The following is a 15,993-nucleotide window of genomic DNA, read 5'->3' on the forward strand; positions in this document are numbered from 1 at the left end:
CAAGACGTTCCGCCCTTGCTCCTTCACCAATGCTCGTTCGAGATATTTCTTTCCGTTCGGATCATATATACTTATAGCTCTCTGTCTCTCGATAGAATAGTGAGTGGATGAAAAATTTGTTGTTTGCTTACCAAAATAGATGTTATTCAACAAATTTAGTTTTATTTCTAAGCGAAAGAGAGATATTATCGTTCAGTAATTGTATTCAAAATTAACTACTGCATGTATTATAACATAATATGATACGTTAGTTTCTTAGAAACAGGTCAAACAACAAATATCACATAAAAAGCCTATTTAAAAAAATTTTAAACTTTGGCTTTATAATTTTTGAAAGTTAACTTACTACTTATTGAGTCTTGTCTCCCTCGAAATATGTTTCGTCTCGGTTGATACACCACTCCTATTGCCGTTTCCACTTCTGGAAACAATCCTGGCACGCGATTTTTAGGATCGCGAGTAAATCCGAACATATTTCGAAGAAAACAAGACTGAATAAGTTGTAAGTAGACGCAAAAATTATAAAGACAGTTCAAAATCTTTTTGGACAGACCACATATTTATAAAATAAAAAAAACAAGAACTTATAAAAATTAACTAGTAAAAAAAGTTAGTTTAAAAAAATTAGACTCCCGACTGCAGCCTAAAGTAAGTTAAATAATAATAAAAAACAAATAAAGTTAAAAAAATAAATGATAAAAAAAACAGGTAGAAAAAATTCAAATTAATAAATAAAAAAACAGGTTTAAAAAGTTTAAAATAATAAAAAATATGAAAAGGTAAAATTTTCTAAAAATGTAATATATATTATATAATAAAATATACTTTTTATTTTTATGTTATAATTAATTGCACATTTAAAAAGAGCAATCGGGAGACGCTCTATCACCAAATCTAATCATATTTCCTATTTTACGATATTAATATTAAATATATACGCGCGCGCGCGCGTGTGTGTTTGTGTATGTATATGTACGAATAATAAAATAAGTAATATAATACCTATATATGTAATAAGTATAAAAATTTGGCGTGGTGTCTCCCGACATCTCTTTTTAAATGTACAATTAATTATAGCGAAAAAATAGCACGCTACGCGTGCGTGATAGACCACTTTCCAGGCACTTGCAACATAAAATAGGGAGTGTAAGTCGTGTGTAAAGATGAAAATTCCCGGGTGCGGAGTTTACGCACTCGCCTTCGGCTCGTGTTACACTTACGACACTTGTTACACAAATAACTATTTTATTATGTACATTTATATATATATATATATATATATATATATATATATATATAATATATATATATATATATATATTATTTATTTATTTATTTATTTTTTACCGAAATTCTATCTTATGACGGCCTTAGATGTTAAATTTACTATATACATATGATACATGTAATATATTATACATAAGCGTAACAAGCACATGATGAATTAATCTCAATTATTTAATTATCAGAAATTTTTCGTATTAAAATTTAGTTTATATGGAAATAGGAGATAGATTTTTTTAAAATAAAATTATAATAATGAATGACTTTCGATAGAAGTCAAGAATCTGTTGTTGTGCGCATTTAATCGCACAGCTTATCTTGTGTGATTTCCGATACAACAAGTATCATCGCATCGCAATGATACCGAGTCCAAGAAGCGTTTCTCCTCCTTCCTATCTCGGTTTTCTTACGTATATAGATACATACATGCGTAGAATGCGCTACACGTACGTATTTATAATGTCCTATGTCGCGTCCGACGAAGCATCTCGTTAGTCTGTTATCTCATCGCATCACGATGGTTTCGACCTTCGTGTTGTTGCTGACTACTCTAGTCGTCATCGGCGTTCTGAAAATTCTTTCTGTGCTGCATCACGCGTATTTTTACTGGAGGAATAAGGGCCTACCTTACCTGCCAAATTCGATATCGTCTTTTATAACAGTTTGGAAAGTGTTTGCGGGCTATATCCCATTAGCCGATTATTGCCAATACATATACCGTTCCTTCCCAAACGCTAAATATGTTGGAGGAGTGGATTTTTTTACGCCTGCCATATTTTTGCGCGATCCTGAGCTGATTAGAGACATCATGGTGAAAGATTTTGAACATTTTCCGGATCATCGCATCTTCGTTGACGAAAGCGTAGAACCGCTGTTTGGCAAAAACGTCTTCTCCTTGCGCGGAGATCGTTGGAAAGAAATGAGGACTACGCTAAGTCCCTCTTTCACCGCCAGCAAAATGAAGTTCATGTTCGATTTGATATCGAAATGTTCTCAAGATTTCGTCAATTATCTGGTCGACCATCCGGAGCTCTGTCAGGAGGTCGACACAAAGGCGGCCTTCAGACGATACACCAATGACGTAATTGCTACGGCAGCCTTTGGCATAAGTGTGAATTCTATGAAAGATCGGGACAATGAGTTCTATACAAGAGGAATAGAGGCTACCACGTTTACTTCCGGACTACTAACGCTTGTTAAGTTTATATTTTTACGCGTGTGTCCACGGTTGGCTAAATTAATAGGTTTATCTTTTTTCCCGTCGGCCACGTCCAAGTTTTTTAAGAAGATCGTAGGGGAAACCATTAGAGAGCGAGAAATACAAGATATCGTCAGACCAGATATGATTCATTTGCTAATGCAGGCTCGGGACAAAGAAGGTGCCAGTGTACCGAAAATGACATTGGACGACATCGTTTCGCAAGCTTTCATCTTTTTCTTCGCTGGTTTCGATACCTCCTCGACCTTGATGTGTTTTGCTGCTCACGAGCTGGCGGTTAATCAAGATGTTCAGGATCGCCTGCGCGAGGAGATCTTGCAGCATCTTACCAAAGGAAACGATGAGATTTCTTACGAGTCGCTATCGAAAATGTCTTACATGGACATGGTGATTTCCGAAGCTCTCAGAAAGTATCCACCATTTGTCCTCATCGATAGACTTTGCGTTAAGGAATACGAACTACCTCCGTCGCAACCAGGCAGCAAAAAAGTGATCGTCAAACCTAACAACACATTGATGTTTCCCGTTTATGCTATACATCGCGATCCAAAATATTTCCCGAACCCGGATAAGTTCGATCCCGAAAGGTTTAGCGAGGAGAACAAGGACAACATTTTACCATACAGTTATCTACCATTCGGTCATGGGCCTAGAAAGTGTATCGGCAATCGATTTGCTCTTATGGAGACTAAGATTCTGATAGCTCATCTTTTGCAAAAGTTTACTTTAAAGACTGTAGAAAAAACCGTCGAACCAGTTGTACATTATAAAGCGGAGTTTTCGCTGGCCCCTGATGGCGGATTTTGGATTGGCTTGGAAAAGAGAGAAACGTGAAAATCTTGTGCAAAAACATAATTCTATATACGGTATAGTTGTGTTCGTAAAAATATTATCGCATTTTTAACTTGCAAAAGATTCAACGCTTTTAAAGATGATTAAAGTGTACAATAAGATTTATTTGCGCTCTATTATCATCCAATGCACAAATCGAATAATTGGTTTTGCTAAAAGAAAATGAAAAAATTGATAAGCATTGTCAGTAGCTTAAGACTCGCGAATTTACTCGTCGTGTAGATCATTTTTAATGACTTGTAAAACTTCGACTTGTCGTCCAATAGCACAGTAGAGGTGATGGAGATACGATATCGTTAATTTTTTATATATAAGAGTAAATAGTTTAATTACGCTACCGTCTATTGCATTTTTTTACTTTTAAGACAATTTCGTTGTTTATTTTCGTTTCAATTACTTTTACTTTTAGTTCAGATTTCTTTGTAATTTTTTGTAAAATTAAGCATTCGACGTTATACATATTATTTTTTAAGAAAATTTAATTGTATCATTAACCATTGGTGCGATATACGCATTATGTACGTATCATATGCGCACTTATTTTTTATATTTTAATTATAACATTTTTTATTATCTTTGAAATTGTAATATCTTATATGATACTAAAGTAAAAGTTCTAAAAATGCAGAAAATTATTTTATATTTCTTCAGAAAATAATCAGAGTAAAAAGAGAGAACATTGAATTTTGTATCTATTTGTATCATAAGTTTAACATCAAAGCGCATTTCTTTCAGTTGTTTCAGTTTACCTCATATAAATGTTGAAGTTTAATTGTGTTATTGCCAGTTTCTTCTCTATTAACAGTGGTCTTGTTATTGGTAGGTTTGTAGATTGTTACTTATTTATCAATTACTTTTTTGGTCTAATTTAATCATGTTTTTATTGTGTCCCCTGGAAAATGTTGTAAAATATTTTTGTTTGCTTGAGGAGTCAGTTTTAATTAACTTCTGAAAAAAATATATACAGTGGAGAATATAATCACACTGCACAAATTTAAAATATCTTAAAATGATGAAAACGTTTGCTCTTTATTTAATATTAATCTTATTTAATAACTATTATATATTAGTTTAACGTTTAGTAACTTTGTTTATCTGCTATTTTCCTAGTGGCAATTAATACATTTTTTTAATTTAATAATAGAACACACCGTTTATAAATACACTACAATTTTACTAAATAAGATAAAATTGTATGACAAGTAAGTTAATAAAATATTATGATAATAGAGTAACTGAGGAGAATATTTTTTTCTATTTTTCTTTTTCTTTGAAGTATCTTTGCATACTAGTCTCCTCCTTCCTTCTTTTATCTGTTATTTGTATATGATTTTAATAAAATATTTTGATTGTTTACTATCCATTCATAAAAAGAGCCGTGTGAAGCCTGTATCAGACGGATTGGGATTGGAGATTAGATTGAAATTTAATCAATCAGAATAGAGAAAACTGATCTCAAGTTTAGTGAACTTTGCTTTATTGTTGACGCTTTTCTGCGATGCTGATTGGTTCTCTCATTGCATTTACTAATTTGTGATGAGCGGCTGTCATTGTATATTTTAACAGTTATGTGTATCAAGGAGTTAATAAAATATAATAGTAACAGTGTAATATTAATTGTTTGCATTTAAGTATTCAATTCGAGAATTTAAAGGTTTAAGTATTTTAGCACTTGCTTTTACGTCGACAAAGACTTCTCTACTTTTCTTGGATGTATTTATTCAAAATTTTATTTTAGATAAGTTTTACAAAACGTTTTTATTATAATCTTTATTCTTAATTTTTTATAAAAAATGATACTTTGTGTAACATTTTATTTTTAGTAAGTGGCTTTCGTTTTCACCCTATTGACATTACGTATGAAATGTTTTGTGTACAAATGTTTTACGATGACTGATAAGGTTATATCTTAGACATCTATCTATGACAATTTAAAGTATTTGGATAGAATTAAGAAAGGGAATAAAATAACGACAAAAAGAAAGAAGGAAGTAAAGAAAAGAATGAAAAAAAAAAGAGTATTTCTTAAATCATACTTTGCGTTTTTCTGTGTAGTCCTTATTTGTGTCAAATTTTTATTGAAAAGGTTAAAATTACTATTTAATAAGGTAAATGACTTTGTTATTGTTTAGAGATAAATTAGTATAGTTTTTTACGCTATGTCTATTGCTAATTATTTTAACACACTACACATTATAATATTTGTCTTTATGTTAAGTTTTAATTAGCTTGGAAAGGAACAGGATATAAAATTTTGATAATGTACAAAAACTGAAACTTGCAGTATCGGTAAAAATTAATAAAATTATAAGTCAAAGTAAAAAAGATATTTTTTAGTATTTTGAAATAATATATTAAAGTCAGATACAAAATAATGTTGGAAGATAATTAAATTTATGAATTTTGTAATTTTTTTTATAAAATATGTAAAGTATAAAATATGAGACAGACAGAGAAAAAGAAAAAGAAGGAAACAGAGAAAAAAAGGAAGAGAAAGAGGAGAGAGGAAGAGAAGGAGGTAACCCTTGAAATAATAATTAAACTTATATTATGCGTAAATCGTCGATGATAAAAGATAGCATGTTTCTTTATAATTTCTTTTCTCCGTGATTAAATGTGACGACAAAGTTAAAGATGACGAACAAGAAAAAAGGAAGCAGACGAAGTTAAAAATTTACCTTTGTAATCAAAGAGATAATATAATGATAATATATCGCCTGTTAAAAATTTTATATATTATATGTATAGTTTCTTTCTTTTTATTTTTCAAGGCTTTTAATTAATTATTAAATTCATTTTTTGAGACTTTTAATTAATTAATAAAAATGTATTTATATCTTTGCGAGACATAAAATCAATTTAAATAAAAAGATTTGTTTGTATATAATCATTTAAAAGTCATGTTGTTATATACCGTAATTACATTTTTCTTAATGTGGTAGGGTAGACCGGAGCACGTTGTCACACATTTGGTTCAATATTTTTTGTATTTTTTACATTCAATATTTAAGAGTACTTTGATATGCCAAAATTTCGAGTAAACCCTCAGCTTCAATTGGACAGTATCGAATTTTGTGTGATTGTTACTCTACAGTTGTTACATAACAATAAATAACGACAGGTCGCTTGTGACAACTTGCCCCGTGACCGGGGCACGTTGTCACATCAAATGTAATTGCATGCAAAATGTTATCCAAACTGTATTCAACGTAAATATCAATATATTATAGTACGCTGCAATGTAAAAAAGTAAAATCCTTCACAGAAACATTTATTTTATTTCAAAAAAGTACAAAAAGCACGAAGTTTTCGTCTTAATCTAAATACAAAAATTCCACTCGAATGCGCAACTTATTGATACACATTTTTTCTTTTATAATCATGTCGGTGATTAAACATAAAATATTTTTACTCGTTATCGTCATCCGAAGATTCGCAATAGATTCCCATCAAATTCGTGACAACGTGCCCCGAGGGCATTTTTTTATTTCAAACAGCCTCATGGCCGACACGTTTGAGATATTCATAAGGTTAGGTATTGCACGCGGTAGGTAAAAGTACATACTTTAAGATAATATAAAGGTCTATTCTGAAAAAACATAAGCTTCATGTCCAGTACGTTGAATATTAGACAATAAAATTTTACTTACGGTCGCAAAAAACTTTCAAGTTGATTTTACGTCAACACGGCTGGAGCAATCTCAACACTGTAAACACACCAAAGATGGGCATACACTAACACGTTTTGGGAATGACGGGGCTGTGCCCTCTGGTTATTAGTTTTTTAAATAAAGCCGATGTGACAACGTGCCCCGGTCTACCATATTACTAAAAAAATAGTAATATTAAATATTGTCGAAAATGTTGTTTTGTGTAATAATATAGTGAAAAAGTTAAATGTGCGGCGCGCGCCTGTAGTGTTTAATATATGTATATATTAATATTACACATAATATTTTATATGTATAAGCGTAACAAGCACATGATGAATTAATGTCAATTATTTAATCATCAGACATTTTTCGTATTAAAATCTAATTTTAATGAAAAAATATGAGATAGACTTTTTTAATATAAAATTATAATAATAAATAACTTTTGATATAAGTCACGATATATATTAAAATCTGTTGTTGTGCGCATTTAATCGCACAGCTTATCTTGTGTGATTATGGATGCGACAAGTATCATCGCAATGATTTCAAGTCCAAGAAGCGTTTCTCCCCCTTCCTATCTTGGTTTTCTTACATATATAGGTATACGTACATGCGTAAAATGCGCTACACGTATTTATAACGTTCTACGTCGCGTCCGACGAAGCATCTCGTTAGTCTGTTATCTCATCGCATCACGATGGTTTCGACCTTCGTGTTGTTGCTGACTACTCTAGTCGTCATCGGCGTTCTGAAAATTCTTTCTGTGCTGCATCACGCGTATTTTTACTGGAGGAATAAGGGCCTACCTTACCTGCCAAATTCGCTATCGTCTTTTATAACAGTTTCGAAAGTGTTTATAGGCTACATCCCATTGGCCGATTATTGCCAATATGTATATACCGTTTCTTTCCAAACGCTAAATATGTTGGAGGGGTGAATTTTTTTACGCCTGCCATTATTTTGCGCGACCCCGAGCTGATTAAAGACATCATGGTGAAAAATTTTGAACATTTTCCGGATCATCTCAGCTTCGTTGACGAAAGCGTAGAACCGCTGTTTGGCAAAAACATCGCCTTCTTGCGCGGAGATCATTGGAAAGAAATGAGGAATACACTGAGTCCCTCTTTCACCGCCAGCAAAATGAAGTTCATGTTCGATTTGATATCGGAATGTTCTCACGACTTCGTCAATTATTTGGTCGACCATCCGGAGCTCTGTCAGGAGGTCGACACAAAGGCGGCCTTTAGCCGATACACCAATGACGTAATTGCTACGGCAGCTTTTGGCATAAGTGTGAATTCTATGAAAGATCGAGACAATGAGTTCTATACAAGAGGAATAGAGACTTCCAAATTTATTTCCGGACCACTAGCATTTGTTAAGATTATATTTTTACGCGCGTGTCCACGGCTCGCTAAATTAATAGATCTAACTCTTTTCCCGTCGGCCACGTCCAAGTTTTTTAAGAAAATCGTAGAGGAAACCATTAGAGCGCGAGAAACACAAGATATTGTCAGACCAGATTTAATTCATTTGCTAATGCAGGCTCGGAACAAGGACAGTGCCAGTGTACCGAAAATGACATTAAACGACATCGTTTCGCAAGCTTTCATCTTTTTCTTCGCTGGTTTCGATACCTCCTCGACCCTGATGTGTTTCGCTGCTCACGAGCTGGCGGTTAATCAAGATATTCAGGATCGCCTGCGCGAGGAGATCTTGCAGCATCTTACCGAAGGAAACGATGAGATTTCTTACGAGTCGCTATCGAAGATGTCTTACATGGACATGGTGATTTCCGAGACTCTCAGAATGTATCCACCAACGATCCTCACCGATAGACTTTGCGTTAAGGAATACCAACTACCTCCGTCACAACCAGGCAGCAAAAATGTGATCATCAAACCTGACAATATATTGATATTTCCCGTTTATGCTTTACATCGCGATCCAAAATATTTTCCGAACCCGGATAAGTTCGATCCCGAAAGGTTCAGCGAGGAGAACAAGGACAATATTTTACCATACACTTATCTACCATTCGGTCACGGGCCTAGAAAGTGTATCGGGAATCGATTTGCTCTTATGGAGACTAAGATTCTGATAGCTCATCTTTTACAAAAGTTTACTTTGAAGACTGTAGAAAAAACCGTCGAACCAATTGTACATTATAAAAAGGGGTTTTCACTGGCCCCTGATGGCGGATTCTGGATTGGCTTGGAGAAAAGAGAAACATGAAAATCTTGTGCGAAACTCTTGTGCGAAAATCTTGTACATAATTCTACGGAATAGTTGTGTTCGTCAAAATATTATGGCATTTTTAACTTGCAAAACATTTAATGCTTTTAAAGATGATTAAAAGTGTACAATAAAATTTGCGCAATATTGTCATCTTATGCATAAATCAAATAATTGTTTTTGCTAAAGGAAATGAAAAAATTGATAAGCATTGTCACTCGCGAGTCTACTCGCGAGACGTGCTGATCATTTTTAAGGACTTATCTATAACTTCAACTTGTCATCCAATAGCACAGTAGAGGTAATAGAGACGATATCGTTAATTCGTTATATAAGAGTAAATAGTTTTATTACGCGACTGTCTATTGCATTTTTTTACTTTTAAGACAATTTCGTTTCTTATTAGTTCAAATTACTTTTACTTTTAGTTCAGATTTATTTGTAATTTGTTGTAAAATTATGCATTTGACGTTATACATCACATTTATTAAGAAAATTTAATCGTATTATTAACCGTTGGTTGGTGCGATATACGCATTATGTACGTATCGTATGCGCACTTTTTCATATTTTAATTATAACATTTTTAATATCTTTAAAATTATAATATCTTATATGATACCTTAGTAAAAGTTCTAAAAATGCGGAAAATTATTTTACATCACACGAGCGTGGAAAGTGGCACATTACGCGCGTGACATGCCAATGGACCACTTTCTACGCACTTGTAATATAAAATAGGGTGTGTAACACGTGTGTTAAGTTGAAAATTGGACGTGCGGGTGATCGCACTCGCCTCCGGCTCGTGCGTCCACTCCGCACGTTCAATTTCCAACTTACAGCACTTGTTACACAAATAACTATTATATTCCATCAGAAAATAATCAGAGTAAATAGAGAGAACATTGAATTTTATATCTATTTGGTTGTTTCAGTTTACCCCATATAAATGCTGAAGTTTAATTGTGTCATTGCCAGTTTCCCATCTATTGACAGTGATCTTGTCATTGGTACGTTTATATATCCGTTAGATACTTATTTATCAATTACTTTTTTAACATAATTTAATCATATTTCTATATTGTGTCCCTTGGAAAATGTTATAAAATATTTTTGTTTGGTTGAGAAGTAAGTTTTAATTAACTTCTGAAATAAAGATATGTAGTAGAAAATGTAATTACACTGCAGAAATTTAAAATACTTTAAAATGATGAAAACGTTTGCTCGATATTTAATATAAATCTTATTTAATAATTACTATATATTAGTTTAACGTTCAGTAACTTTGTTTTATTTAAAAAATTATAACTCACGAACAAATTGACGAAATTTAATGTTTTAGCGCGCAAATTAAAGTTAAAAGTAGTGCGAATGAGAAAAAATATGAGATAATTATTAATTAAATAGGAATACTTAATTTTGTCGCCTTAAATTTGAAATTTTAAATAGTACAAAAGGACTTTAAGAATGCCAGAAAAAGAATTTCTGAATAAGAAAAGACGAATTTGGAGTGTAAAAGATATGTTTTATGTAAAAAAAATTATATTATTTTTATAATCACAAGCTCCTCCCGACCTCTTCCGCCTGCCTCTGAGCCATAATAGTCCTCTGTGGAATGTAAAATTTTTTGTAACAACAAAAATATTTGAAATACGCTTAAATTGTACACATACATTTTTATTAAAAAAAAAATTCTTACTTACCTACACACAACACTGACGTAATTCTCCAACCATCCACTTTCGTAATTTTTCCTGTTTGCCGTTTCGAGAGTAAGCTTTAAAAACATTTAATTGTTTAAAGCACGCTACGAACCTATGTGGCACCTCGTTTCGCATGGAAAGTATATGCGTGAACTATTTCAACATATATATTAGTTATTTATCCCTCCCAATACTCAAAATAGCTGCTATATTTTCCAAACTTTTTTTTGTTAATAACTTTTTAACAAATAACGAGCGACGGCTAAAACCTTCTGAAGGTCACTCGGGGTCATGACCTTGACAACATATATCAAGGTCATTGAAATCGGTGAGGTCGCCCTTAATCTAAACATATATTTACCAAGATTATATTTATTTTGAGCTTTAATACTGCATATCTCGAAAACTAAAGCAGTTAGCTCTATAAGACTTATATAATTCTTTGTTCAGCGTAAAAAATACTACCAGAAACCACAGTCAAATCAAGGGGCACCAGTTATCGTGTTTGTGCCTGTCGTTGGCTTGGCGTGAGAAAGTCTTCCCTATCGTTTATCGCAAATATCTGATGATTTAAAAAGGACTGTTTAGTTTATACTCTGCGCTATTGGAATATCTCGATTTTGTTACTATAAACAATTACGTCCCAGGTAACAGAGTGACGTCAAATGACGTATTAATTCCGTCTTAATGACGTTACAGACGTCATTAAGACGTCTTTGGACGTCATCTTGCTACCTGGAGTCCTTCCGTTTATTTAACATGATAAAGCGCGCGCGTGCCGTAAAGATCGGGCGCCAAACGATTTCTGGACTGTCATAAAACGCTTATATCTCGGCAACCGTAAATGATAGAAAAATGATTAAAAAAAGACTTTGTACTTCGTACTTTGCCCTATTGGCATTACCCAATTGTATTACTCGCAATCACTTTCGTTTATTAAAGCAATAACGCGCGAGCTGGCCAGAAGAATCGCGCGCCTCGCCGCATTCATCATTTTCATTAAAACGTTTATATCTCAGCAATCGTAAAAGACAGAAAGATGATTCAAAAAGCACTTTTTAGATCGTGCTCTACTCTATTAGAATTGCTCATTTTTATTATTGGCAATTATTTATTTCCGTTTATTAAGATGAAAAAGCGCGCAAAATCTTAAAGATTCGGGCGTCAAGCGATTTTTTATTTACTTTAAACGCTTATATCTCGGTAATCGCAAACGATAGAAAGACGATTCAATAAGCACTCGTTAGTTTAAAATCTGCGCTATTGGAATTAATCATTATTAATATTGGCAATTTTTCAGTTTTGATTACTAAGACGAGAAAGCGCGCAAGATCTTAACGAAATTATGTGCGCCGAGCGACTTTTTATTTTCATTAAACATTTATCGTATATATTTCGGCAATTATAAATGATACATCGAAGTATATATACGATTAAACGGTATAACTTTTCGGGACATTGTCTCATTTCTAAGATTTCTGGAAAATGACATTTCGGTGCACATTGTCACGTTTCTAAGATTTCGAGATTATGCCCTTTCGGCACATTGTCATAGTTTTCATTTTTTGTAATTTTGATTTTTCGGGACATTACATGTTCACTTATAATCTTTGTTAAAGCAGAGAATAGTAGAAAGCATAAATACAGAGTATTCTGTGCTTTAATCAAAAGCACAAACTATCGTCTGCTTTAATTGTAATCCTTTAAATTTTTATTCCAAAACATTTTTCGAATAAATTTGAGCCATATATTCCATTACCAATTACATCTTGAATTGTAAGCAAGGATATACTCTCGGCTAGATTCTGTACGGTATACATTTTTACGTATTTTTTCTTTGGCTCTATCGTTTCACACAGTCGTGTCAACCGTCAACCAACACCAACACAGTGGGTGCATCAATGGACAAATAAACGTAGTGTTAATGGTTCGTGGGAGAACATGATATTTCCGGACATACCCGATGGCATTCAACTTTCTATAATTTCACTTGGAAGCCACCAGCTGCTGCCTGCGGCTGACAACTTATATGGAATTGTGCTTGCAGGAAATGTGCGGTATACGTATGACTTAAACTCCAGCGATTTACCACGCTTCGATCGAATGGAGCGAAAATTTGCGTTTCGGGCGAAATTTCATGCACGAGAATAGGTGTCCGTCGATCGAACGACACCGGGATTATTGTTGGCACAAGGTTGAAGAATTTCAATGGAGAACGATTTCCGTCTCGTTACGAGTTCATCGTTTACTTTTATCCGAATGGCGTTTCTCTACAAATAAGATATATCGTTAACATCGAAAAATCAGAAAGACCGATCACCTCCTACGCTCCTGTGAAAAAATAGCAATAAGAATTGAAGAATACAATACTATTAATTTGATATATTAATCGTACTGTAACAATACACTTTTTAATCGTACTTTATTATTTCTATGTTTCGTTATTTTTTCAGCATATAGTTATTTAGGTCAATTCTTATTTTAGTAGTGTTGAATTTATTTGAAATAGAGATTTTTGCATCAACTTGCAGACTTGCAGACTTGCAGACTTTTGTGTAAATTCGAAGGAAAATTACGTTACGCGTTTACACTATTTCGTATTAAAGAGTTTGAGTTCTATTATTTCATACGGTCGAAATGTACCACTATGTCTGCTTTTAAAGCGATGCATATTATATATGTTATTTACTCTTCCTCGATGGTTTAAAATGTCTCATTAAGGGCCGGTTGTTCCAACCTATTGGTAAGCTACCTGATAGTTAAATCACATGTCTATCTTTGTCCAATGTAAAGGATAAACAAAGACATACATATGATTTAACTATTAGGTAGTTTACCAACAGGCTGGAACAACCAGCTCTAAATGATATACTGTAATGATAAGGCAAAAGAGTAACTGCAGCTCTCAGAAATGTACATTGCATTTTATTTCTACAATATTTATGTATTCTGGTCATACAGTTAAAATCATTATGCGATCTCTCTGATAATGTAATTTTAATATTACATAATTCTCTAATGTCTGCGTATTATATATAACGTTAAACGCACGGAAACGGACGTAAAAGATAAATTTAAACGAAGCCCTTTTGAAGATCCACGAGATCACAAGACTTATGCTCGCGATGTTAGAGTACAAAATGGATGAGGCAAGTTTTGTGTGTGATCGTGCGCGGACCAATTATACCTCGGCATATATATCCGGGTACGCGCGGCACAGTAACGCTAATTACACTGTTTCTCTCTACCATCGTGTATCCCGACCAGTAATTTATAACTCAGAAACAGGTCGTAAAGGGAATCGTTACTAATGACATCGTAAAACCAATACAGACGTCATATATTTAATATACATTATCCCCACTTGAAATGTCGCTCCGTGCTCCAATTTAAATCAAACCCCTCCGGGATGTATCGGGGACCCGGGAAAGAAATAGTACCGGATGAGAATCGACAAATAAAAAGATGAATTACGCCGCGATACATTTTCCTAAATCGGATATCGTTAAAACGTTGATTAACGAACGCTTTGTTTCCGGACGCTCGACTTCGATTTCCAGTCTTTCTTTTTTCGCTCAATATAAAGCATTTTGTTCATGAAGAGGATGAATGCGTAAGTAACGTAAACCTGTGCAATTAAAAATATAAGAACGGAATATCCGTAAATGAATTAATCTATTACGATCAATAAAAAATGTTTTGCTTCATCCGCATTGCTTTGAGTTCTTTGATTATACATTAAATAGTTAAGCAAATATTCATCTATTTTTGTTTTCTTTGCGTTTCGTTGGACGAGAAAAAAAATTTGCACGCATAATAAATATTTGGGTAACCATCGGTCCCTCTCTATAAATAATTCCTTTCATACAAGTAATAAGCAAAAAGGAAAGAGAAAAAGCAACACACGGTGTAAAAAAAATTACAGGAAAATCGAGCGAAAAACTCTTCCAGCGGATACTATTATCTCTGTCATGTATATTTTCATCGATTTCCGTTTGCTTCGGCTGCTGTTTGAACGAGCGAAAAATCCGATTTCATCGTAACTAAAATATATATTCAGGAGCCTGGAATATCTATTCGGCCGAGGCGTTCATTCAACAACCATTTATTCCCTGATGCGCCTCTATCGGATGATAGCACCCCGCGCGTCGTCCCACCCCCTCATCGTCATCACCGAAAATTAGGAGTAGAAAAGGTTTCCAATGTTGCGGAAGAAGTTTTGCCGCAGAGTCCTGCACGAAACCGCGACGCGGAATTATAGGACAGTATAGACTATATAGACAGTCGAGACACACACACGAGGAATCGATTAATGGAGGGTCGGTCGCCGATGCGGTTTGGCGAAAAGTAACCGAAACTGCGACCGAGCCCTCTCGGAGCGTAGCGCGAGAACGGTTTCCGGCTCAAATGGAATTTCAAGCGTTTAACTGACAGCTGACGAATCTGCGGCATTGATGGCGTTTTAGCAGACAATCACCGCCGCGTGCCAGGCGTGACATTTTTATCGAAATAGATGGTGTAGCAATGTGGGGAATACAAATCTCATTTGCAAATAAAGCTAAATTAAGTTAACAATGAATAAATATATAAAAATAACACGTACATTATTAAATTAATTATAATATTAAATTAATTGATAGCATTTTGTAGTCTTTTGGCTTTTATGCAGGAATATCAACTGTTATAAACATTTACCCTGGTAAAAAATGTTCTCATATTTTCTTAGAAATTTTGTAAGAATTGGAACTCTTACGAAAAATTCTGAAAAAATAAATAAAATTTCTCGAAAAAAGATACTTTCAGAAATAATTGATGATTTTCGAAATATTTCAGTATCCGTATATGCATGTAAATTTTTCTGATAAATTGATTGCAGATTTTCTCATATTTATTTAAGATTTCTACAATGATGCAATGTATTGGCGGGAAATATTTTATTCTTATTTTGATTCTGAGTTTTTTTGAAAAACGTTCCAATTCGTGTAAAATTCTGAGAAAATCTAAAAATTTTTATAGAAATTCTGATTCTATATATATATATAAG

General features: G+C 33.5%; 1 protein-coding gene and 1 pseudogene across 1 annotated transcript; both read left to right on the forward strand.

The window, feature by feature from the left end:
• The first annotated feature begins 1,747 nt into the window (after positions 1 to 1,747).
• On the forward strand, positions 1,748 to 4,590 carry LOC139812691 (cytochrome P450 9e2-like). Its single transcript, XM_071777734.1, has one exon. It carries the CDS (start codon positions 1,751 to 1,753, stop codon positions 3,335 to 3,337), a length of 1,587 nt encoding a protein of 528 aa, XP_071633835.1. The 5' UTR covers positions 1,748 to 1,750; the 3' UTR covers positions 3,338 to 4,590.
• A 3,054-nt stretch (positions 4,591 to 7,644) lies between these two features.
• On the forward strand, positions 7,645 to 10,959 carry LOC139812692 (cytochrome P450 9e2-like; annotated as a pseudogene).
• The last annotated feature ends 5,034 nt before the right edge of the window (positions 10,960 to 15,993 follow it).

The sequence above is a fragment of the Temnothorax longispinosus genome, chromosome 5 (assembly GCF_030848805.1).
Source record: "Temnothorax longispinosus isolate EJ_2023e chromosome 5, Tlon_JGU_v1, whole genome shotgun sequence".
NCBI classification, from domain to species: domain Eukaryota; kingdom Metazoa; phylum Arthropoda; class Insecta; order Hymenoptera; family Formicidae; genus Temnothorax; species Temnothorax longispinosus.